At 47.8% G+C, this 23,846-nt stretch overlaps 1 protein-coding gene across 1 annotated transcript in view; it reads right to left on the reverse strand.

Annotated features, from left to right (window-relative positions):
* Positions 1–670: 670 nt before the first annotated feature.
* The window catches only part of LITAF (lipopolysaccharide induced TNF factor), a 34,385-nt gene continuing 11,209 nt past the window's right edge, over positions 671–23,846 (reverse strand). The window contains exons 2-4 of the mRNA XM_043914327.1: positions 9,435–9,659; positions 6,060–6,216; positions 671–2,282 (exon numbers count right to left, since the gene is read on the reverse strand). Coding sequence (XP_043770262.1) covers positions 2,174–2,282; positions 6,060–6,216; positions 9,435–9,654 — 486 coding nt within the window. The 5' untranslated portion in view covers positions 9,655–9,659 and the 3' untranslated portion in view covers positions 671–2,173. The remainder of the gene's footprint in view (positions 2,283–6,059; positions 6,217–9,434; positions 9,660–23,846) is intronic.

Here is a 23,846-nt window from a genome sequence, read left to right on the forward strand (position 1 = left end):
TGCAGACTATATATGTTACAGTCCTTGAAATAGGGCTCTTGTTTTGAAGATTTTGAAGACTCTGCATATGTAACGGATAACAGTTTGAGACAATTTATATGCCACCATCTGAGCAAAACTGCTAAATATGCATGGCCTTCAGTTTTGTCAAAAGAAAGAAAAATACACACTCGTGATTGGGGTGAGTGGCAATTTTTCAAAACCAAAAGTTAGGGTTTAAACTGACAAAGTCACACGGCGATGACACGATTTACCGTCACCTTCCAAAATGAAGTTTTATCACCAGGTAGGAAAAGAGGGGATGACATTCATAGTCCTGGCGAGTTACAATGCCCTCCTTCTAGCATCTCGCATCTACCCCGATCAATTAACAAAGCATGTTTTGTTCGGAGCATGAATGAGAACAGCTTCCTTCTGTGCATCTTGTTAAAACTTGAAAGCTACGGCTTGCTGCCACTGATGACGTTTACTGGGTTCCAACAGTCTCATGTTCAAATCTGACTCACTAGCCATCCACCCAATTCACCATCGGTCATGTTGACATCGCAGGATATTCAGCCAGTCTGAAGTTTTCTATCATGAAGGACCTTCTACTGTTATGGAACAAATAAAGACTCTTTGTAACAACAGCTGGAAACACAACATAAGACCTTTCTTCACATGGCAAGAATTGATAAATAGTTCACGGAGTGAACCAAAGACTTTATTTTTGAAAAGCAGAGAACAAAGTACTATGAAGTATATCTATAGTCACTGCAAAAAATAATGACTGGAAGTTTCAAAACATTAAATGAATAAGCTGAATCAATGGGTTATGACTATAATTTTCACCCAATATACAGATTTTTGATCAATGTCTAGGCTTTGATTTCTACACAGTATTATTCACATGCATTCCTTGTGCCTATTTATTATCAAAACAGGGACTCTTGACAGTCGAGCCTGGCTTTGTCTTGATTTCAAAGATGACACAGCAGCGAACTGAGAACTCTATCTTGCTGCTTCAGTCCTAGGAATCATGTCTTCCGATGTTATACAAACAAACTGTATTTCTGAAAAATAAAATCCAGACTTCAGAAGCCTTTGAATCAGTTGGGTCCCCACGCTTTTCAGCACCATGGTACCCAGACGTGCTCCAACGTGCTCTGTCTATCCAAACATCCGCTAGGAACCCCAAAAGGGCCCCACTTTAATGAGTTCCATTATAAAGGTTTCTAGGAACCACACTAAACCCAAGAAAAGGCAGTGGATGAAATTATCCATTACTTTTCCTGTTAAGGCAAAAAAAAAAAAAAGTGAGTGTGCACTGGCAAATAGGAAAATGACACCGGTCATATGGTTACGGAAAATGGTTCTATAAATCCCTTCTTTCAAAATTATGCTCAAAGGTGTTTAAGGCCAAAAGAAGGTCACAAAAAGTGTTAATATAAAAAACAATCACTCTACCAGAAAAAAGCCCTTCCTGGAAAGTGGCTGAGGATCTGGTCCCAAGGAGGCAGATCAGTGATAAGATCCAGCCTTCTATTTATAGCCTGCATTTATGACCTCATGGCTATGTGGGTGTGAATAACCCCTGCTTGTACTTAGAGACAAATTAAGAAATTAAAGTGAATTCATGTGCTATTTAAAAGCCTGCAGCTACAGAATCTGAGAGCCAAGCCCTTAGTCTATAAGGCTTTTGTCATCAGAAGTGGAAACAGATGGCTATGGTGGTAGGCACTAAAGGTTGGTTCAGCCACACTGGGGCCAGAACAGTTTCAAAAATAAGGCAGTCTGGGGCTTCTGATTTGGAGACCACTGACAGAAAGGCCCACTGAGGCAAGGAAAGAAGCCAGCCAGTGGCAAATCACCAGAAGATACTCAGACAGGACAACGATCACAGCAAGATGGAATGACTCGGGGTCACAGTCAGGGGGAGGAGGGAGACAGAAAACCCTGGACCCAGCACTCAAGGAGAATGTCTCTGCATGTCTGTGCACAACTCCGAGCAGCCATTTCTGGGGTTTGGAGGTCTGTGATTTTTGCGATACTTTCCCCCCAAAAGAAGACATGAAGGTGGAGCCCCTGGAGACATGAGACCACCAAGGTAGAGCCTTCAACAGGAGCAGGGGCTGGGTGAAGAGTCGGAGAGGCCTTCCTGCAGCTCACGGCTCCCTTCAGGTCCGGCTGAGTCCTACAAACGCTTGTAGGTGCCCAGGAGAGCTTTGCAGTTGGGACAGTGGTGGTCCACGTCCTGCAGGGCGTCCACACAGAAAGGGATGAAGCAGCAGCCCGCAATGCACCTGGAACAGAAGAGGCCACACACGCAGCGTGTTACTATGATCATCTGGATGGCAGCCACCAAAAAGATACGTGCATGCGTGCTCAAGCTGTGTCCGACTCTGTGACCCCACGGACTGTAGCCCACCAGGGTCCTCCGTCCATAGGATTCTCCAGGCAAGAATACTGGAGTGGGTTGCCATGCCCCGCCTCCAGGGGATCTTCCCAACCCAGGGATCAAACCCACGTCTCCTGTGTCCCTTGCATTGGCAGGGAGATTCCTTACCACTGAATTCCCTGGGAAGATATAGGTCAGAGTCCTAACCCCTGGAACGTATGAATGTGATCTTATTTGGAAAAATGGGTCTTTGCAGATCTAATCAAGGATCTCAAGATAGGATCTTCCTCAATTATGTGGGGTGGGCTCCTGAAACTCAAAGACTGGGGTCCTGATAAGAGAAGAGGACACACAGAAATACAGAGGTGAGACTTCCCTGGTGGCGCAGTGGATAAGAATCTGCCTGCCAACGCAGGGGACACGGGTTCCATCCCTGGTCAGGCGAAGATTCCATATACCATGGGGCAACTAAGCCCAAGCACCTAGAGCCGGTGCTCCGCAAAGAGAAGCCATCACAACGACAGGCCTGAGTGAGCGTCACAAAGAAGTAGCCGCCCCTGCTCACCGCAGCTAGGGAAAGCCTGTGAGCAGCAACAGAGACCCAGTGCAGCCAAAAGTAAGATTAATTAATTAATAAGAACACTATATCACACGAAATATTCAAAAGAAGAAAGAAATACAGAGAGAGACAAAGCCCATGGAAAGACAGAGGCAGAGACTAGAGAGATATAGCCACCGCCAGGAACACCTGGACTTCCAGAAGCTGCAAGAGGCAAGGATAGATTCTGCCCTTAGAGCCTTCCGAAGGAGCGTGGTGCCTTGATTTGGGACTTCTGGCTTCCAGAACGCTAAGTCCCTTCAGTCGTGTCCGACTGTATGTGACCCTAAGGACTGTAGCCCACCAGGCTCCTCTGTTCGTGGGATTCTCCATGCAAGAATACTGGAGCAGGTTGCCATCCCCTCCTCCAGGGGATCTTCCCAACCCAGGGATCGAACCCACGTCTCTTACATCTCCAACATTGGCAGGTGGGTTCCTTACCACTAGCGCTACCTGGGAACCTTCCAGAATGGTGAGAGAAAACAATTCCTTTCGTTTGAAGCCACCCAGGTTTATTGTAATTTGTTATGGCAGCTCCAACTCTCGCCAAGGCTGTCACCACATACAGACTGTCCAGGGCGTATTATCAACTCTTCAGTCATTGGGGCATCTTTCAAAGTCTCAGATTGCAATCAGCGAACTTCTCTTACAAAGGGCCAGGGGGTACGTATTTCAGGCTACAAGGGTCTTATTCTGTCACTGGAGCGTGAAAGCTGCCACAGATAATCTGTTCATAAAGGGCGTGAAGTATTCCAATAAAACTTACAAGGGGCTGGATTTGGCCCCTGGGCTGTGGTTTGCCGACTCCTGTCTTGGACTGATCGCCTTTCCATACAGAGAAGCTGCTTCTCACAGCACCAACCAAATAAAGTCCCGCAAATTATGTCCTTTAACCTACATAAGTCATCATCGGCACACACAGGAAGGACCTCTTGGCAGGAAGGGCCTCCCTACAGCCTGAGGTGTAAGAAGAAAGATATTCAGTCTTTGTCTCTGGTTCCTGGCACAGAGCTCCAAGACTCTTGGAATTTCCTGAGTGACGGAGTTGCATCTTCTGTTATTCACAAGGAATCGCTTTCCATCACACCTGAGTGTATGCTAAGGAGGGTGTCTGGGGTGCGTCCCTAGACAGGCTCAGGATGGGCTGGTAACCAGAAAAACCAAGTCACTAGAGGCTTGGAACTCTCAGCCCCAACCGCAGACCTCTGGGGTGGAATGGGGGGTCAGGGGTGAGGGGCTGAGGTCTAGATTATAAAAGCTCCTGAACAACTGTGTTTGGAGAGCTGGGTTGGTGGACCATTTATGTCCCCGGAGGGTGGCGGCATCCCAGCTCCGCAGGGACAGAAGCCCTCAGGACCCATCTGTACCTCGCCCTGTTACCCCCTCAGCTGGCTGGCTGTTTGTCTCCTGGACAGTAAACTGGTAAATGCAAGTCAAGTGCCATTCTGAGTTCTGTGAGCCATTCTAGCGTATCATCAAACCTGAAGAGCAACTAGCAGGACCCTTGATTGGTCCGAAGGACCGGGGATCCAGGACTTGTGACTGGCATCTGAAGTAGGGGGCCGGCTGTGGGACTGAGCCTTTAAGCTGTGGGGGTCTGTGCCGGGTCATTAGTGTCTGAACTGAATGGAATCACTGGACACCCACCCGGTGCTGGAGCATTGGCTGGTGTCAGAAGACACCCCACAGCCTCATAACCTAAGTTGGCCAAAAACACAGTTTTAAAAAAAAAAACAAAAAAACAGCATTTTACAGGAAGGCACTGATTTATACAAAGCAGGATCCGGATCTGGAAATAACCCGATGAGGAAACAATCTCATGAATGGAATTTCCTATTGCCTAAGCTTACCTGGGTTCACATAAGGGCAGCATTTAGAGATAAGTCTAACCTCTGGTTCCAAGGGACAATACACACACATTCACTGACTTTATCCTCAGCAACCCCTCCAAACCCCCAGGGGAGGCATTAGCACTCCCAGTTTACAGATGAGCAAACTGGAGCACGTGAGGTCACCGGCCCACAGCCACACAGCAGTGAGAAGCAGGCTCTGAGAACACGCTACTGCACGTAAGGAAGAAAAAGGAGAAAGGGACAGAAAAAGCTCCCTCCATTCGAAAGCCAGGGGCCAATATGTGATCAACTTTTCCATTTTGTCCTTCCCTGATTTCAAAGATAAAGTTAGTTTCAACAGGAATGTCTAAAAGATGATGAACTTCGATGTCACATGTTCAGTATCCTTTCTTCCCCACTGTATGCAAGTCCTCAAGGAAGTCAATTAAGCTCTTAGAGGCTTTGAGCCTCTCTTTGAAATTAGGAAGAGAACTATCACTCCTTCTCTTTTTAGGTCACAAGCAGAAAATGAGGAGACAGCCAAGCAAGGCTTCTGAAAAGAAACACACAAACCCTGCTTCCTTCAAGGAAGAAAACGGAGCGCCTGAGGTTTCCCAAGTGACTCACCCAACCAGGAATATGGAGGCTGCCTGCCTTTGTTTGGGGGGGAAAAAAAAATTAAGTGGTGCTTCCTCAAATTTCTCCCAGGACAGAAAGTATTATCTCTTTCAACATAATACCCTTGGTTCAGACATAAATATTTACACACTCCCGTTGCAGAGACAACAGAAAACTACTGGGGGTTATAAAAGGATAAGAAGTTTTGAAGAGACGACTATAAAGTATTTTAATGTACAGATTGTTTAAAGCTTCTCCCCGAATCAAACAAACATTATTACTTAGGTCATGAAATTCTAGAAGAAAAAGAAATCCCCAAGGGTATCATCCTACACAGATGCACCCGACTGCCTCACTTGTCCCGACACACAGGGAATGGTCTGAGAACAAATGACGGGTGAGCAGCCTCTAGGCGCTGACATGATCGAGGGCAGGGGTCCTCAACTGGGCACAATTTCTGGGTTGTAATAACGGGGGCAGGGGTGATACTGGCATCTAGAGGGGAGAGACCAGAGATGCGAGCTCAACATTCTACAGGGCACACCCCGCAACAGAGAAGTATGTGCTGTGGCTCAGAAATCCTGGAGGAGAGGCATTCGGGAGAGCTCGGGGTCCGAGTGGACCCCAGACTTACCCCAGCAGGCATAGGCTCCCACAGGAGAGCCAGGTGAGGGCGCCCGCATTATAGGACAGCTGCGTGACAATCATCTTGTTGCAGGAAGGACAGCACATCTGGACCGGGCGGTCGTAAAAGGAGACGGGCTGCTGCACGTAGACTGTCTGCACAGCAACTGATGGGAAGAACAGAACAAACCGGCCAATCAGGAAATGAGGGAGACATTCGTTACGTGCAAAACAAGAGGGGCAGGGTCCCGACAGATATCTGCACGTCCGTGTTCAGGGCGGCGCTGTTCACAAGAGCCAAGAGGCAGAAGCGACCCAAGTGTCCATCTGTGAACGACTGGATGAACAAAATGCGGTCCATTCATTCAGTGGAATATTACTCAGCCTTAAAAAGGAACGATACTCTGACACATTTTACAACGTGGATGGACCTTGAGGGCATCAGGCTAAGTGAAATAAGCCAGTCACAAGAAGACCAATACTGTATGTCCACATATAGGAGCCAACTAGAGTAGCCGAATTCACAGAGATAAAAAGAATGGGGACTTCCCTGGCAGTCCAATGGTTAAGACTTCACCTTCCAATGCAGGGGGTGCAGGTTCGATCCCTGGTCGGGGAGCTAAGATCTCACATGCCTTGAGGCCAAACAATCAAAACATAAAACAGACACAATATTGTAACGAATTCAATAAAGGTTTTTTAAATGGTCCACATTAAAAAAAAAAAAAAGGTGTAATGGTGGGTGCCAGGCTGGGGGATAAGAGGGATTAGAGCAACCATTTCATGGGTATAGAGTTTGTTTTGCAAAATGTAAAGAGTTGTGGAGATGCGAGGTGGTAGGGATTGCACAAAAATATGAACATACTTAATGCCACTGAACAGTGCATTGAAATGCTTCAGGCAATCAATTTTATGTGCATTTTACCATAATAAAGTGGGGACTGGGTTAGGAAGAGAAAGATGACAAAAAGGGAAAAAGAGAAAAAAGTGGCAGATTTCCAGAATTTTCAATTGAGGGGTTCTTGAAACTTCCACACACAAGATGGGAGGGGAGGACTCTTTGTTTCTGGGGAGACTTGGCCCAGCTCCACCAGGCTTCAAACTCAACCGTCTCTGGACTCAAGTGGGGAGCTAGCTGAGAATGCAGATTCCTGGGCCCGGCCCTCAAGACAGTCTGATTCAGCAGGTCTGGGGCAGGGTCCCCAAACCAATTTTTAAGCTTTTGAGTGGCTCTATGAAGGTGGTCTGCACATGGTAATTTCAGAAACAGTGATGTGATGGGTTTTGGCCTCAATTTTCTTCATCCATAGATTAGTGGTTGCCAGGGGTTAGGAGGAGGGGGGCTGAGAGGGTGACTGCTAACGGGAATGGGGTTTCTTTCTGGGGTGATGGAAACGTTCTGGAATGAGTGCTGACGGCTGCACAGCTCTGTGAATATGCTAAAACCACTGAACTGTATACTTTAAAAGAGTGAACTTTATGATATGGGAATTCTATCTCAATAAAGCTGTTATTGAAAAAATGCAATAAGAGCCGTCGCTAGGATTAAATGGGACAAAGATGGTAAAGAACCTCACCCAGTGCTGGTACAGGGTGAATCCTCCACACACAAGCCTTCAATTCACACAGGCTCCTTAACTAGCTCAAAGGTTCAAAGATAAGACAGGCATTTACCAGGCCAGGGAATACTGACCCAGTTCTTTAAAGTCAGAGGACCATGTTGATACATGCAATGGGTATGTAACGTCATGCTAAAAAGAGAAAACAACGTGGACAACATCCACAAGCATCAGAAGAGCACCAAGAGTGACGGAAATCACTAAGCCCTCAGGGCTTAGTATGTTCTTTTTGATTTTTGGCCAAGTTGTTGAAACTCTGTCGAAGTTCTGTCAAAGTAACTTCCTTCTGTTCTTTTTTACGTTGTTGAGATGCCATTTCTGTGATTGTTGTATTAGGGGACATTACCACCCAGAGCTAACCAGACTTACTATTCCTAGAACGACCTATTAATAGAGGGCTCCTGCACACATATCGTCCCCAGCATAAGAGCAGTATTAAAGCACAATTTAGCACTAACGTAAATTTTAATAAGTTTTTTGGGGCTGCAAGAATGAGTTACTTATTGATCAGAGTGGGATCTATAAAATAGTCTAAAGCCTTGTCATCTCCCATTTGGAGCAGTCAAAGTCACTTCAGCATGATTTTTTTTATCTTTTGACCACGCAACATGTGAGATCTTAGTTCCCTGACCAGGAATCAAACCTGAAATCCCTTTACTGGGAGCACAGAGTCTTAACCACTGGACCACCAGGGAAGGCCCCCAATGACAGTTCATGTTTATCCCAGGATTACTCATAGAGCTTTATTTAACCTTAATAGTCTCCGACTGTAGGTACTTAATGAGCCCCATTTTACAGATGGGGAAAATTGAGGCACAAGAAGGCTGATGAACCCAGGCAGCCTGACACCTGGGCCCACTCTCTGAGCTGCATAGGACAATGAAGCAGCAACACACCTGAGTGCATCTGAGCAAGAGGAAGTACCAAAGGGAAAGGTCATGAAGAAAGTGCTGGAAGGCAGGGGAGTGGCCTGCACTCATGATGAGCTGGGGGGTGGGTTGCAGCCTACCCATTCCTCAATCACGCTGCTTTCTCTCCCTCTCCCACTCCAGCCCTAGCCTCGGGGCAGGGGTTCTCCAGACAAACCTCAGCAGCAAGGGTGGGAGCCTCCCAAATCAAGCTCCCATTCCCACATTTTTCTGGAATAGTCGGTCATCCCCCTGTGATGAACACCAGAGGACTGACTGATGTCCGACTTGGGAAAGCTCATGAGCCAGGCTTTATATCATGGAAAAGCCAAGAGCCTTCCTGACATGGAACCCAACACCAGATATGAAATTTCAGGACAACACGGAGAGCTGGACTGACTGCCTAGACTCTGGGGCAGAGTCCCTTTGGTGGCTCTCCTTTTAAAAAAAATTTAAAAATTATTTTTATTAATTTGAAAGTGAAAGTCTCTCATGTCTGACTATGACCCCAAGGACTGTAGCCCACTAGGCTCCTCTGTCCATGGAATTCTCCAAGCAAGAATACTGGAGTAGGTTGCCATTCCCTTCTCCAGGGGATCTTTCCGACCCAGGGATCGAACCTGGGTCTCCTGCATTGCAGGTGGACTCCTATTAATTTATTTTTTGGCTGCACCGAGTGGCATGTGGGATCTCAGTTCCCCGACCAGGGATCGAACCTGTGCCCTCTGCAGTGGAAACGAGGAGTCCTAAAACTGGACCACCAGGGAAGTCTTTGGCCACTGTCCTAATCCTCAAGAAGTCCCATCCAGGGCGGGGGGCCAAGGAAGGGAAGGGGGCTGGGAAGTTGTACATACGTACTTGCATTGGCATTGGGGACAGGCACTGGCTGGGTATAGTAGGCAGGTGGGTTCATCCCCTTCCCATCTGGGCCCGTCATGAGCCCCGTGTTCGGCCCAGGCGTGGGTGCTGGAGGTGTGGGGTAGTAACTGTTGACGGCCACTGTCTCTTCATAGGATGGGGGTGCGGTCGGCACCGCGGAGGGCCCAGCAGCCGCCTGGTAGGATCCTGGAACAGACATTTTACCTAAAGCAAAACCAGAAGACACCAGATCAGCAACTCCATGGACATCCCCGCCCCCGTCCAGTCTCTTCATTTCCATCCTCGGTCTTTCATTTTCTTCCCGATAAACAGATGATCAGGAAATGACCAGTATCCAGCCTTGATCAAAAGCCACAAAGGGAATGACCATCAGCCCTTCCCGGCTCAAGAAGGACCACCTTTAAAAAAAGATTCCCTACGTAAAGCTAAAAGGTAGAGCACCTCCCTGGTGGTCCAGGGGTTAAGACTCTACGCTTCTTCTGCAGGGGGCACGGGTTCGATCCCTGGTAAGGGAACTAAGATCCCACATGTTAACCAAAAAAAAAAAAAGATTGCCTTGGGTATTGCACATCCTTTGCATTTTCATTTAAATAAATAAATAAAAGGTAGATAATGACAAGAGAAAAATCACCCAAACCTAGAAATTTCCCAGGGCAGGGGCTTCCCTGGTGGCTCAGTGGTAAAGAATCAGCCTGGTCCGGGAAGATCCCACATGCCTCGGAGCAACAAAGCCCATGCACAGCTATTGAGCCTGTGTTCTAGACCTTGCACGCTGCAACTACTGAGCCCATGTGCTGTAAATCCTGAAGCCCGCAGGCCCCAGAGCCCACGCTCTGCACCAAGAGAAGCCACCGCAATGAGAAGCCCGTGTACCGGGACTGGAGAGTAGCCCACCAACCCCTCCCCATCGCCACAACTAGAGAAAATCCTGAGCAGCAAGAAAGACAAAATTAAATAAATAAAATTATGGAAAAAAAAAGAGAGAGAGAAAAAAATCCCCAAGGCAAAGGTCAGCCCAATGTGAGCAGAAGCTTTTTCACACTTGAAACCATCACCTAACCACAACCTATCTTTCACATCTAACGTTTTTTCTTTTGTTTCTTTCTTTCAATTAACCGCTGCAACTTTTACTCAGTGTTTCGGGGGATGGAAAAAACAAAGGCCTTCAAAACCCAACTACAAACTATGGCAAAAGGAATACTGAGCAAAACAAGCCAGATGCCAAGAAATGCATACCACGAAATGCTAGATAGCTGAAGTCCAGAAACAGACAAAAGGAACCTTGGGGCTAGAAGTCAAGAAAGTGATTAATCTGGGAAGGGGAAGTGGAGTCTAGAAGCAGGGGAAGGGGGTTAGTCATGTTCTCTTTCTTCATCTGGGGTGGTTACATAGGAATGTCCTCTTTGTGAAAACTAGAGTTATACAATAATGTGCCCGTTTTTGTATGTATGTTAGAGTTTTTTATTTTACTTCTTATCATGTATTCATTCATTCATTCTGGGGAGTATTTGTAGCTTTTAATACATCTGATTACAACTGATAACCTAAGTAACAGGAAAAATATTCTTTAACATGGTATGTTGTTGCTGCTGTTTTAGTCACTAAGTCGTGTCTGACTCTTTTGCGAACCCATGGACTGTAGCCTGCCAGGCTCCTCGGTCCATAGGATTTCCCAAGCAAGAATACTGGAGTGGGTTGCCATTACCTTCTTCAATATGTTATAGTTTTTTTTAAAGTAAACACACAGGCACACACACACCAAGCAGTTCACATTTTGACAAACGAGAATCAGAGCACATATTTCCTTTTGTGAGGGCAAAGAGAAGTTTTTTTTCCCCGCAGAGCTGATGCCTGCCTAGAATTACATGGCCTGGACCCGGGGTTTGTTCCTGTCTGCGGTCCCATGCTCGGCCGCCCCCGGGGCCGCTGGAGAAGGACACAGTGCAGTCCTTTGTCTGGTTCTGCTTTCCAGCGGGGCAGGGCTCAGGCTGCATTAGAAGATCCATTCAAACCTGTCTCAGGAGAAACGGGGCCCCGAGCTCTGAGGGCAGTGAGCCACCGGCCGAGGGCTCGGCCAGCCCGTCGCTGCTTCCCACGCACCCTGCCTCTTCTTCTAGAACCCGTGGGAAGCAGAGGCAACCATTCATTCTGCCGCGGGGAAAGGGGGAGACTCCTTCAAGGACACTCTGCTTTTCAGCCCAGCCCGAAAGAGGAGATTTCTCTCGGGGAAGAGATGAAAGGGCTTTCAAAGTGGAAAGAGAGGCATGGGAAAATGAACGTGCAGAAAAATCAATCAGTAAAGCCAGACAGGTCAGGGCTGGGTTCTAGAAAATTTTGAAAGTTCTATGGAGATGTTTGGGCCTTATTCTATAAGCCTGGATTGTCCAAAGGAACTTTCTGGAATGAGGGAAATGGTCTCTATCTGGACTCTCCATTACGGTCGCCAGCAACCACACAAGGCTGGCTGAACACTTGAAATGTGACCGAGGAACAGAATGGCTAAATTATATTTAAGTGATTTAAATTTAAAATAGAAAATGGGGGGTGGGGGAAGGCAGTGGCGTTCCCTGGTGGGGCTCAGTGGTAAAGAATCAGCCTGCCAACGCAGGAGAAACAGGTTCGATCGCTGATATGGGAGGATCCCACATGCCTCGGAGCAACTGTTGAGCCTGCGCTCTAGAGTCTGGGAGCTGCAATTACTGAAGCCCTCGCGCCTACAGCCTGTGCTGCACAACAAGAGAAGCCACTGCAATGAGAAGCCTGTGCCCGCCACAAAGAGTAGCCCTTGCTCGCCACAGTTAGAGAAAGCCTGCACACAGCAACGAAGACCCAGCGCATTCAAGAGACTTAGTGCGCATGCTTTTTAAAGTTCATTTCACCTGTTTCTTTTTAATTTTCAACATGTGGTTGTGTTCATCGCTCTCAGTCATGTCTGACTCTTTGCCACCCAATAGATTCTAGCCCACCAGGCTCCTCTGTCCATGGAATTCTCCAGGCAAAAATACCGGAGTGCGTTGCCATTTCCTTCTCCAGGGGACCTTCCCAACCCAGGGATTGAACCCAGATCTCCCACATTGCAGGCGGATTCTTAAACGTGGCTACTAAACCACTTTGAATTGCCTACGTGGCTCTCTTTCTGGTCCTATGGGACAGCGATGCTACAGAGCAATAGGAGCCATGGAAGGTTCTAAAAGAAAGGTTCACCCTGGACAGGGCAGAGGAAGCAGAAGGTCTGTGGCAGAAACAAGAAGCACAGTTCAGAAGGCCCCTATGTGTGGGTGGGGCTGGGGGTCTACAGTACAAGAGGAGTTAGCCAGAAGGACCACAGGGCATCTCTGCAAAAACGGGTTTAGGGGTTAAGACTGAGACAGACTGTGAAAAGCTGTTAAAGTTCTGTGTCAATTTCCTCTGCTACCCAGAAACAGAAGAAGTGGGCGGGGAAGACGGCCACAGACATCAGCCCCAGGACACCTCTCTACCAGGCTCACCTCTGAGGTCGGCTGTTGTCCCCTGCAGGCTGTCCCCCGCCAGCCACACCTCGCAGCCCCCATCTGTGGACTGGGCTGGAGACCCAGCCGGGAGGACACCGTGGCCTGGGCTTCCAGGTAATTTACATCCGTGCTGACCGTCAAGGGCTCACTGTCCCTTCCTGTCTCAGGAAAGGCAGCCCCGGAGCTGCCCGCGCCACTTATTATGAAAAATGAGTCATGTTTAAAACACCACAAGAGCAGAAAGCATGGTGGGGGTGGGGGGTCTAGAAAGCCTAAAACAGCACAGTAGGCCATGGTTTCAAGCAGAGTGCTTTGCAAGGGGAAGGGGCTTCCCTGATGACTCAAATGGTAAAAAATCCGCCCGCGATGCAGGAGACCTGGGTTCAATCCCTGGGTCAGGAAGATCCCCTGGAGAAGGAAATGGCAACCCACTCCAGTATTCTTGCCTGGAAAATTCCATGGACAGTGAAGTCCAGTGGGTTACAGTCTATGGGGTAGCAAAGAGTCAGACACGACTGAGCGATTGCCTCTCTCAGAAAGGGAAGAAACTCGGCCGGGAACTGTGAACTGTGCTGTTGAGAGAGAACATGTAGGAGTTAGGAAGCGGGGGGCAGGCAGGGTTCTTTCCAAGACATCTCAAGGAAGGAAGGCCCTGGGTTTCTGTCCTGGAAATGAACACCCACCCACCCTTGCCCCCGTTTTATTATGCGTCGTCAGCTTCCTTGTAGTCACGTCCTATTTTCTGGAACTTTAGGACACTGTCTCTTGGGAACATGGCTTTTGGATCAAACAGCCACATAAACACGCTCATAATTCTGAAAAGAACAAGAGCCAACAGCCTAGAATGGGTTGTGTGTGTGTGTGTTTTTAAGAAAAAACATAACCAGCTGCTTCAAAAGCTTTCTAAATAAATTCCACAGCCTGCTTTCTTCCCCAAGGCCCCAGGCCAGGAAATGCCACTTCAGTGAGTCCCCATTTTTTTTTTGCCCCCCTCTCGCCATCCCCCATTTCTTTTTAATTTGATTTCCCCCAAGATCAGGAGGCCCACCGAGCCACCCACTTAACCACCCTTCCAGAATGGGTGGTTGTTCAACTGGCCTCCATCCGCTCCTCCTCTCCCTCACAATGTGAAACGTTTAAGGGCAGACGGACATACAGACACAGACATACACATGGGGACACTTGCAGACACCCTCCACTGCCTCCAGAGAACACTTTATGGCTCCAGAGCACAACTCCATCGAAGACATGTGGGACAAACGGGAAACCACAGGAAAGCATCTCTGAGGTTAACAAAACAGCAAAGCCACAGTTCTGCCACAAAAAAAGCACAGCCTTGAGAATCCTTTGGTTGCTCCCCAGGTGGTTAGGGTACAGGCCTCTGCAGAACTCAGGTTGCCATAGTTACAGGGAGCTTTGTGGGGGGAATAAAGGAACAAACAAGGGGTCTCCCTCCTCTGTCCCCGGTTGTTTAACTTTGTCATTAAGCCCCTGAGAGTGGCTTTTCTCGACTGTCCATTTAAAAGGACACATTGAAGGGGACTCTCCACCCACCTTCCACCTGCCCCCGCAGGAATCAGGGAAATGTTGAGGGCTGGAGAGCTCTGTTCACACCATCTCAGAATGACTCTTTTTATTTAGCTCCTTCCAAATCCAGAGAGAGGCATTTCAAACTCATTTTTTAAACATGGAAAATGTGACTGAGGCTGGCCTCCCGGGCACGCGACCCACATAGTCCCACAGGACCCTACAGGCACAAGGGCCTGCCAAGCTCAGTTGAATGTGGCCGCCATCCTGAAATTTCAAATACTTCTTGAACCAGGGGCCCTTCCTTTCCACGCTGCATTGGGGCCGAATGTTATGTAGCTCAATGTGACCACTGGTTATAAAAGGGAGGCATTTCTGAGGCACCAAGAGAGGCATTCCTGGTGCAAGAAGAACCAGGCTTGACCTTGGAAATTGGCCCGTGACCAGCTGCACCAACCTGGCCCCCATTTTCTCATCCACAAATATGTCTATTGGAAGTCTGGGGTCCCTAACTGAAAACATCCCTTGTTCTAAGTCTCGATGATTTGCTGGGTAGGTGAAAGTTACTCTCTTAAATGGTCAGGGAGGGTTATACCGCTATTTATTCCTGGGCCTACAGAAATGAGTCTGGGAGTAGCTCCTTCATCGAACCCAGTTCAGAGCAGGACTTTCCAATCTTGCTTTCATTACAGCTGCCTCTCCTCTTTTCCTCTTCCCTGCCCCCAAGGAAAAAAAAAATAAATTATATTCAAATTCAATTAACGAATTTGAATATAATTTAATTTCCACCTAACAAGAGAAATTCAATACTAAGAAATAAGATTTGGTTGGGCAGGATTGAGTTTTGGAGGGCCACACACCACCGTGATATCTAAGATTTTTTGTCCCCTCTCCCCTCCCCTAAGACCTGATTTTTCCCCATGGGTCCTCACTGAGAATCCACTATTTGGAAAGAGGTATTAATATTTGAGTATCCCCAATCACCCACATTTATTCATTGAGTCCTTCTGACACGTGACCCCTTTTTTCTTGGTGTCATAAATGCAATTGTCCGAACTCATTCCTTTTACCAACCAAGTCCTAGGATCCTTGACATCTGCATGTTCTCCTCCAGGCAGGCCCAGCCCTCTCACAACTTCAATCTCATGAGCCACGAGGAAGGGAGGTAAATGTAGTGAGGGGGGATCAGCCTGGGGGACACTCCCTTCTGCTATACGGGGCCAAGCAGGGCTGGGCTGGCTGGCGTCCGCTTCCTCCTACACTGGTCACTCCTCTGGGTCTTGAATCTGCTGGATCCTCACCCCAGGAAGAAGGTAAAGGGTGCTCAGGGGTTGCAGATAAGCAGGCTTATTTTGGCATCTTTGAATACAGAGGTCCTACCTGGCTGAACAGAATCTACTACTCATACCCCAACCATCCCAGATTCACAACTGCATTAAGATGAACCATAACGGGCTCTTAATTTACTGCAAGGGGCCCTGTAATTCACGCCCTTATCTGCCATCATCCCATCCCCACAACACTGAGTCAGGAATGAAAACTTACAATACCATCAACCTGTTTTACAAATGAAAAAACTAGGTACCATACAAGGGAACTCCCATAAGGTTATCAACCGATTTCTCAATGGAAACTCTACAAACCAGAAGCAAATGGCACGAAATATTTAAAGTGATGAAAGAAAAGAAATTACAACCAAGAATACTCTACCCAGCAGCTCGTTCAGAGTTGATGGAGAAATCAAAAACTTTACAGACAAGCAAAAGTTAAGAGAGTTAAGCACCAACAAACCAGCTTTACAACAAATACTAAAGGAACTTCTCTAGGCAAGCAACACAAGAGAAGGAAAAAAAACCTACAAAAAATAAACCCAAAACACTTAAGAAAATGGTAATAGGATCATACATATGGATCATCACCTTAACTGTAAATGGATTAAATGCACCAACCAAAAGAGACTGGTGGGATGGATACAAAACAAGACTCATATATATGCTGTCTAAAAGAGACCCACCGCAGACCTAGGGACACTTACAGATGAAAAGTAAGAGGATGGGAGAAGGTATTCCATGCAAATGGAAATCAGAAGTAAGCTGGACTAGCAATACTCATTATCAGACAAAATAGACTTTAATACAAATGAAAAAACTGGGTACCCAGAGAGATTGAGCATCTTGTCCAAAGTCACACAGACGAAATGGCAGGGTTGGGATTAGAACCCATGCCCCTCGGACTCTGGAGCTCTTTAGAACTCACCAAAATACCTCCCAGGATGGGAGATCCAGACACAATCAGCAACTCATTTCACACAATTTAGCCCTCAAAGAAATGTGAAAGGAAAATCAATTGAACCCGAGGTGACAAGTCACCTCTTTTTTTCTCTACCTCCCTCACACTTCTGAAGATTAATTTCCAGACTTTCATACCACATACCCAAGACAAGATTCTAAAGAACACCTGCCAATTTATGGGCTCTGGGGCTTCCTAGGTGCCGCAGTTGGTAAAGAATCCACCCAGCCCAGGTGGGATGCATGAGACAAGTGCTCGGGCCTGGTGCACTGGGAAGACCCAGGGAATCGGGTGGAGAGGGAGGTGGGAGGGGGGATCGGGATGGGGAATACGTGTAACTCTATGGCTGATTCATATCAGTGTATGACAAAACCCACTGAAAATAAATAAATAAATAAAAAGAAATTAAAAAAAAAAGAATCCACCTGTCAATGCAGGAGACGCTGGAGACATGGGTTTGATCTCTGAGTGGGGAAGATCTCCTGGAGGAGGAAATGGCAACCCACTCCAGTATTCTTGCCTGGAAAAGCCCTTGGACAGAAGAGCCTGTGGGCTACAGTCCATAATGTCGCAGAGTCGGACATGACTTAAGTGACTAAACAACAGCAACAACAAATTAAGGACTCCCAACTAATTTTGTCACTGAGGACTTTCAATTCAAAATGATCTGCTTCTTTAAGGACGATCAGGGGTCCAGGAGTCACTGATCAGCCTACAGTAGATATCCACAGAGCAATTCCTGCTGTTTTTGGAGGAGGCAAGCAACGGGGATTCCCTGGTAGCTCAGCCTGTCAAGAATCCGCCTGCAATGCAGGAGACCTGGAATCAATCCCTGGGTTGGGAAGATACCCTGGAGAAGGGAAGGGCTACCCACTCCCAGTATTCTGGCGTGGAGAATTCCATGGACTATACAGTCCATGGAGTCGCAAACAGTCAGACATGACTGAGAGACTTTCACTTTCGGGCTTCCTTGGTGACTCAGCGGTTAAGAATCCGCCTGCAACGCAGGAGACGCAGGTTCAATCCCTGGGTCAGGAATATCCTGTGGAGGAGGGAATGGAAACCCACTCCAGCATTTTTGCCTGGAGAATTCCATGAACAGAGAGGCCTGGCGGGCTATGACCCATAGGGTCGCAAAGAGTCGGACACGACCGAAGAGACTTAGAGCAGCAGCAATGAAGAGGTGATCTCAGAATTCTGAGATGCTGTATCTGTTTAATTTTTATATTTTGGCCGTGCCATGCAGCATGTGGGATCTTAGTTCCCCAGCCAGGGATCGAACCCATACCACCTGCAGTGAGAGCACGGAGTCTTAACCACTGGGCCACCAGGAAAGTCCTGTGAGATTCCATGTCTGTTTAAAAAAAAAATGTGTGGAGCTGAAATACCTCTACCACCTGCTGCAGCTCCCAGGGAAGAGAAAGCAAACACCACGCCATCTGAGTCTCAGATTGGGCTTTTTAATATCCCTCTGGTGAAAGACAGGAGGAAAAAGCCCTCAAAATCCTGGAGAGAAGCCATGTCGACAGGCACAGCCATCTTCTCTCCTTGAGCTGCGATTAATGAATTGATCCTGAAACCTCAAGACGCAAGAAAAAACTCCAAGTCACTTTCAGCACCAGATTTTTTCCTCAAAATACCTGGCCTAAACAGTCTTAGAACTTCCTGAAACACCCCAGTGGAGCTCACTCGACCTCTGGGAGTCAACTTACTCTGCCTGTGACTGCACAGGGGCTCAGTGAAGGGCATGGGGGCCCAGCCTGGCAGTGTTTGCCTGGAATCCTAAATTCAGAAGCAGGGGCTTGACTTCTAGGAAGCCTAGAGATGGCTGGCCAACCAGCTTGGTCACTGATGTGGCGGTTCCAAAACATCGCTGGGATGAACCTCAAAAACATGACTTCGAGAGAAGTCAGACTCGAAATCACTGTATGATTCCATCCATTTATACAAAATGTCCAGGACAGGTAAATCCAGAGAGAAAACCAACTAGTGGTGCAGGGGTTGGGGGAGCCGGGGGAGCATGCTGGGAGGAAACGGGGGTTCTTTACAGGGTGATGAAAATGTTCTGGAATTGGAATGGTTGCACAATGCTGGGAATGGACTGCATGCTGCTGAACTGTACACTTTCAGATGGTGAATTTTAACGTTTGGTGAATGTGAGGAACAACAACAACAACTTTAAAAAAGAAAGAAAGAAGAAAAGGCAGTGCTAGCAGAATTTCCTGGCGGTAAACTGGTTAGAACGCGGTGCTTCCAATGCAGGGAGCATGGGTTCCATCCCTGATCAGAGAACTAAGATCCCACAAGCCATGAAGCAAAAACTAAAAAAAATATAAAAAGAAAGAAAAAAGGCAGTGCTAGAAATCTCTACAGTCTCCATACTACAAGCCAAGGCCTGTAATTTAAGCTCCAATTCACTGGCCTTAGTTCAGCCATCCAGTGGTTCATTTACCTAAAAGAGACCCCTGGGGTCTTTCAGATAGCTGCCAACATGCCTCCCAGTTAAGGTGACCAAAGGTCCTGCATCGCCCAGGGGTTCTCAGGACAGGCTGAACCGCTACTTTGCACCCTGCCTCTCACTTCACCTCCCACCACGGATGCAAATCTTTGACGTGTCTGCAGCCTTGCTTGGATGGCCCCAAACGAGCCCAGAGCATGCTCTTTCCTCTTTGCCCCCTCCCACCATCCCCCCTCTCGCCGGTTTCCTTCTGTCCCCATGGGTCTGCAAATTCCTCTCACCCATCATATCCTTGCTCAGCTGTCACCTCCTCCAAGAGGTGATCTCTGGCCTTCCCAGGGAAGAACTAATTCCTCCCAAACCTCTCTACACAGTGCAGAAATCAGTGGTGCATGGTCTGAAGCCAGATGGCCTCTGGTCGGTCGCCTGTGAGTTCCCCAGAGCATGATTTTGGTGCCTCAGTTTTCCCATCTGTGAAATGGGCACACTCGCAGTTTCTTCCTCATGAGGCTCTTGGGAAGATTAAATGAATCCACTTGTGACAAGGACCCAGGGCACCAAGAGACATGCATGCCCTTAGCAAGTGCTAGCTGTCATTACACATATTTCTCTGCTCTACTTGTCACAGGGATTGAAATTTACTAACATCTGCATCCCCAGCACTCAGAACTAAGCTCAAAACATGATGGGTGCTTCATAGAGTGACCCACTGTCCCAGTTCACCCAGGATGGAGCAGTTTCCCCGGATACAGGAGTTTGGTACTTACACTGGGAAAGTCCCAGGCAAACTCGATATTCCCACATATATTTGGAGATGATACCTACGCATAAGGACACCAAAATCCATCTTGGATGGCATCCAGATTTGGAAGTAAACACAAACGGGAGGAACTAAACCTTAAGAGCTTCAACTTAGAATCTAACCAAAATAAAGCTTTTTAAATAGAAAGATGTTGAAAGACTGATGCTGGGAGAGAGGGAAGGCAAAAGAAGGGGGTGGCAGAGGATGAGATGTTTAGATAACATCACTGACTCAACGGACATGCATTTGCGCAAACTCCAAGAGATAGTGAAGGACAGGGGAGCCTGGTGGGCTGCAGTCCATGAGGTTGCAAAGAGTTGGACACGACTTAGCGACTGAACAACAACAGATAGGAAGATGTTACTAACAACAGACCTCAGTAACAGATGGCCCTCGCAGTTCAGTTCAAGGTAGCACGAGGATCTGGCCAAAGCATCAGCAAATATGCTCCAGAACTTGAATCGCTTAATTGGTCTGGAATCCTTTGTTTCCTCCAGAGTTCTTTGGAGAGAGTGATATTTCTTCTCAACAGGGCACCCTGGGATGTCAAGGCGCAAGATCAAGATGTGGGCAGAAAGAACTTGAAAAGGGAAGTGTGCAAACACCAACAAGATAAAAACAAAGAAAAAAAGCCAAACCCTCCAAACTTTAAGATTAGTTGATTTTTTTTCTCTTCAATGTAAGTTTCATCTTGGGGCTCTGGTGAAGGGGTGCACATGGATTCTGCCAACAACCACTCCCAGGTCTGGATGGGATTTCAGAAGAGAGTGAGGAGGGGGTGCTTCCCTCGGCTCCACCATCCATCCAAGATCTGGACTCTAAGCAGGCGCCTCGCTGCCACCAGCCGAAACTCAGTAATACCTGTCACTCCACATTCATCATCTGGTCCTTGGTGTGGCTCCGAAGCCACTTAATCTAACCCAGATGGTGCATCATGCATTCTCCAGAAATGACAGTCTTTTTTCATGGGTGTCAAGAAAATTCAGAGACTCTAACGACCTTCTACCCTGAGACACCATAAACGTCAGCAACTGCTGCTGACATGCATGGACAGGAAGAGGGGGGACAGAGTTCACACTGCTGCAGGCACCTCCACCCTCAATGCTTGTTTATAACCAGCAAGGATGGGAGGGGGGAGCTTGGCAGAAACCAGGGGCTGTAAGGAGCCTTGGGTGATTTTTTCCTTCCCAACTCCAATCCTTTCTGGTGAAACGACCGACAGGCAAGCAGGGTCCAAAAACAAAGGAGAAAGAGGACAGAGAGGTAACGCCTGATGCTGAGTAAATTCTCCCTGGGCAATTGCACAAGACATGCAGGCTTGACTGCCGACTCCAATCAGGAGCTGACCTGGTGGAGAAGCATGGCCACTGAGCTCAGAGATGTTAGAGGTGGATGTCTCTGCCGGGTACCTGATACCATCGCCTGTGGGGTTTTCAGAAACACCTGCATGGGTCCTGTTATTTACAAGCATGGCCAGGCACCACCCATCTCTAAGAGGTCAGAGGGGATGATATGGACCACAACCTGCATACCCAACAATGATTTAGGGAAAAGAGAAGATACGGAAGAATGTGAGCAGGTGCGGCACATAGAGGGGAACAGAAAGGGCCCAAAGAAAATTAAGACCATAGGACTTTTTTTTTTTTTTTTTTGACGATAGATTTTTAAGACAAGTTGAATATGTAAGAGCAAAAACCTGGAGGGCTTCCCTGGTGGCTCGGTGGTAAAGAATTCACCTACCAAATGCAGGAGACACAGGTTCGATCCCTGGTCCGGGAAGATCCCTCGTGCAGAACAACTAAACCCATGTGCCGCAACTACCGAGCCTGTGTCTAGAGTCTGGGAGCCACAACTACTGAGCCCAGGCCCCTAGAGCCCGTGCCCTGCAACAGGAGAGGCTGCCGCAGCGAGAAGCCTGCACACCGCAACTGGAATAGCCCCTGCTCCCCACAGTTAGAGAAAAGCCCGAGGAGCAAACGAAGACCCAGCACAGCCAAAAAAAAGAAGGAGTACAACCTGGGTTCAAAACCCAGCTCTGTCACTTCTAGACTGTGTGAACCTGTTTCATTTCTCCATGCCTCGGTCTCTTCATCAGGAAAATGGAATTATAATCAGACCCGCACCTCTGCAGGGTTGCAAGTAGATGTGCTCAGAACACTGGGCACTTGGGTCACTACGAAAGCATTAGATCTAACTACTTACAGGGAAGCGGAATCCAGTCCAGAGATGCGGGGGGTCCCTTGCCTGCAGTGACACAGACCGGCAGAAGGCAGAACACAGATCCCTTCACATAACACTCGCCCCTTCTCAGGCCACTACCTTCACGCCTTTACTTGTTTGTCCAAACCGCCTACAGTCTGATCCTCCCACCCTCACCCGCAATGGGGAGACAGAATAACACCCTGTAAAGCTGTCCACAACCTCATCACAGAACGCTCATTCTGGTGGCTCAGACAACAAAGAATCCATCTGCAATGCAGGAGACCTGGGTTCAGTCCCTGGGTCGGGAAGATCCCCTGGAGAAGGGAATGGCTACCCACTCCAGTATTCTGGCCTGGAGAATCCCATGGACAGAGGAGTCTGCTGGGCTACAGTCCATGGGGTCTCAGAGTTGGACACGACTGAGCAACTCATACTTTCACTTTCAATTCCCAGAATATGTGGTTCTTTTTTTTTTTAATACTTATTTTTATCTTTTAAAGGTTTTTTTAAAATTTGGACCTTTTTTTTAAGTTTCTACTTACTTTGATACAATATGTTGTTCAGTCACTTAAGTCGTGTCTGACTCTTTGCGACCCCATGGACTGCAGCATGCCAGGCTTCCCTGACCTTCACCATCTCCCAGAGCTTGCTCAAACTCACGTCCGTCGAGTCGGGGATGCCATCCAATATAGTTTCTGTTTTATGTTTTGGGTTTTGGCCTGGAGGCATGTGGGATCTTAGCTCTCCAACCAGGGATCAAACCTGCACCCCCTGAATTGAAAGACGAAGTCTTAACCACAGGACCGTCAGGGAAATTCCAGAACATGTTGCTTTAAATGGCAAAAGGGACTTTGCAGCTGTGATGAGGTTAAGGCCCTTGAGAGGAGGAGATGATTCAGGTGGCCCCAAGACAACCACAGTGGTCCTTAGAAGAGGGGAGGCAGGAGGGCCTCAAAGAGAGAAGAGGCCCTATTGGCTTTGAAACTTGCTCAGGGAGCCATGGACCAAGCAAGATACACAGGTGGCTGCTAGTTGGTTTTTCCAGTAGTCATGTACAGATGAGAGAGTTGGACCATAAAGAAGGCTGAGAACAGAAGAATTGAGGCTTTTGAACTGCAGTGCTAGAAGATACTCTTGAGAGTCCCTTGGACAGAAGATCAAACCAGTCAGTCCTAAAGGAAATCAATCCTGAATATTCATTGGAAGGACTGATGCTGAAGCTGACGCTCCAACACTTTGGCCACACGATGCAAAGAGCTGGCTCACTGGAAAAGACCCTGATGCGGGGAAAGATTGAAGGTGGGAGGAGAAGCGGGAGACAGAGGTTGAGATGGTTGGATGGCATCACTGACTCAATGGACCTGAATTTGAGAAAATTCTGGGTGATAGTGAAGGACAAGTGAGCCTGGTGTGCTGTAGTCCATGGGTCCTAAAGAGTCAGACACGGCTAAGCAACCGAATAACAAAACAAAGAAGCTAGAAAGGGCCAGGAAACGGATTCTCTTTCACCGAGAGCCTCCTGGAGAACAGCGCCTGGAGTCTCCCCCAGCGACACACATTGTGGACTCCTGACCTCCAGACTCTATGATGATAAACCTGTTATTTCAGCTACTAGGCTTGTA

Source organism: Cervus elaphus, chromosome 10 (assembly GCF_910594005.1).
Source record: "Cervus elaphus chromosome 10, mCerEla1.1, whole genome shotgun sequence".
NCBI lineage: Eukaryota > Metazoa > Chordata > Mammalia > Artiodactyla > Cervidae > Cervus > Cervus elaphus.